Raw genomic sequence first — 941 nt, forward strand, 5'->3', positions numbered from 1 at the left:
TTGTAAAGCAGATGTCCACCAGGGACAGATTGGAGAGGAAGAAGTACATGGGGGTGTGGAGGCGGGTGTCTCCCCGGATGGCTGCAATGATGACTGAGTTGCCAGCCACGTTGACCAGGTACATGGCTAGGAAGCTGGCAAAGAGCCACCCCCGGTGTTTGGGATCACTGTTCAGTCCCAGAAGGAGGAATTCCGTGATGTGACTTTGGTTTCCCCTTGACATTTTTATCCTGGAAGTAGAAAATATAAAGGAAGGTTAGGCATGTGTACTGGCTTGGAGTCTCCAGTTGTTATAATTTCCTATGAAGGCTGGTATAATTGACAAGAGTATGCATTTTGGTGTCACATCTTTCCATTCTTGCTCTGTCACTGGTTTACACTGAGCATGAAGTCACCTCCTAAACTTTCGTGTCTTTCATCTTATGGAATTATGAAATTTGCCTCCTCAGAGTATTCTGTTTTGGCCAGGATTTCTCTGTGTTTGGCTTCCTAAAAATGGATATTAGAAGATCTTAACTTATCTCTGAAGAAATGACAAGTATATATTCTAGAGATGGTGTTCTTAGCTCCAATATCTTTAGGAAAAACTTGTGGAATGGGCTTGGGTGTTGGAATAACATGAGGAGTGCCAGGAAACCGGAAAGGCTAATCCCATAGGAGGTGAAACTCTATGGTTGAGGGCAGACCACTTTCTGGCAGTGGGAAAACATCTGTCTGGTTTGGTTAAACTTTTTAATTCATGCAGGTGGGTGGCATTAAGAAAGGTATAACAGAAGGAACAGGTGCATATCCTGACGGTAGATTAGAGCGGAGTACAGTCATAGGTCTGAGCATGAGAATTCTTTAAAAAATGTAGATAATACTGAGAGGACTTGATAGCAAAGTTCTGGGCTTCAGGAACTAGATTCTTATCCTTGAATGGGTGTAGTGAAGCAAGGTCC

General features: G+C 43.4%; 1 protein-coding gene across 1 annotated transcript in view; it reads right to left on the bottom strand.

Moving 5' to 3' along the window:
• Positions 1 to 223, bottom strand: part of LOC115275847 (olfactory receptor 1L1-like) — a 697-nt gene extending 474 nt beyond the window's left edge. The window contains exon 1 of the mRNA XM_029919615.1: positions 8 to 223. Within this exon, the coding sequence (XP_029775475.1) occupies positions 8 to 223 (216 nt within the window). The remainder of the gene's footprint in view (positions 1 to 7) is intronic.
• Between the last annotated feature and the right edge of the window lie 718 nt (positions 224 to 941).

The sequence above is a fragment of the Suricata suricatta genome, chromosome 13 (assembly GCF_006229205.1).
Source record: "Suricata suricatta isolate VVHF042 chromosome 13, meerkat_22Aug2017_6uvM2_HiC, whole genome shotgun sequence".
NCBI classification, from domain to species: Eukaryota; Metazoa; Chordata; class Mammalia; order Carnivora; family Herpestidae; genus Suricata; species Suricata suricatta.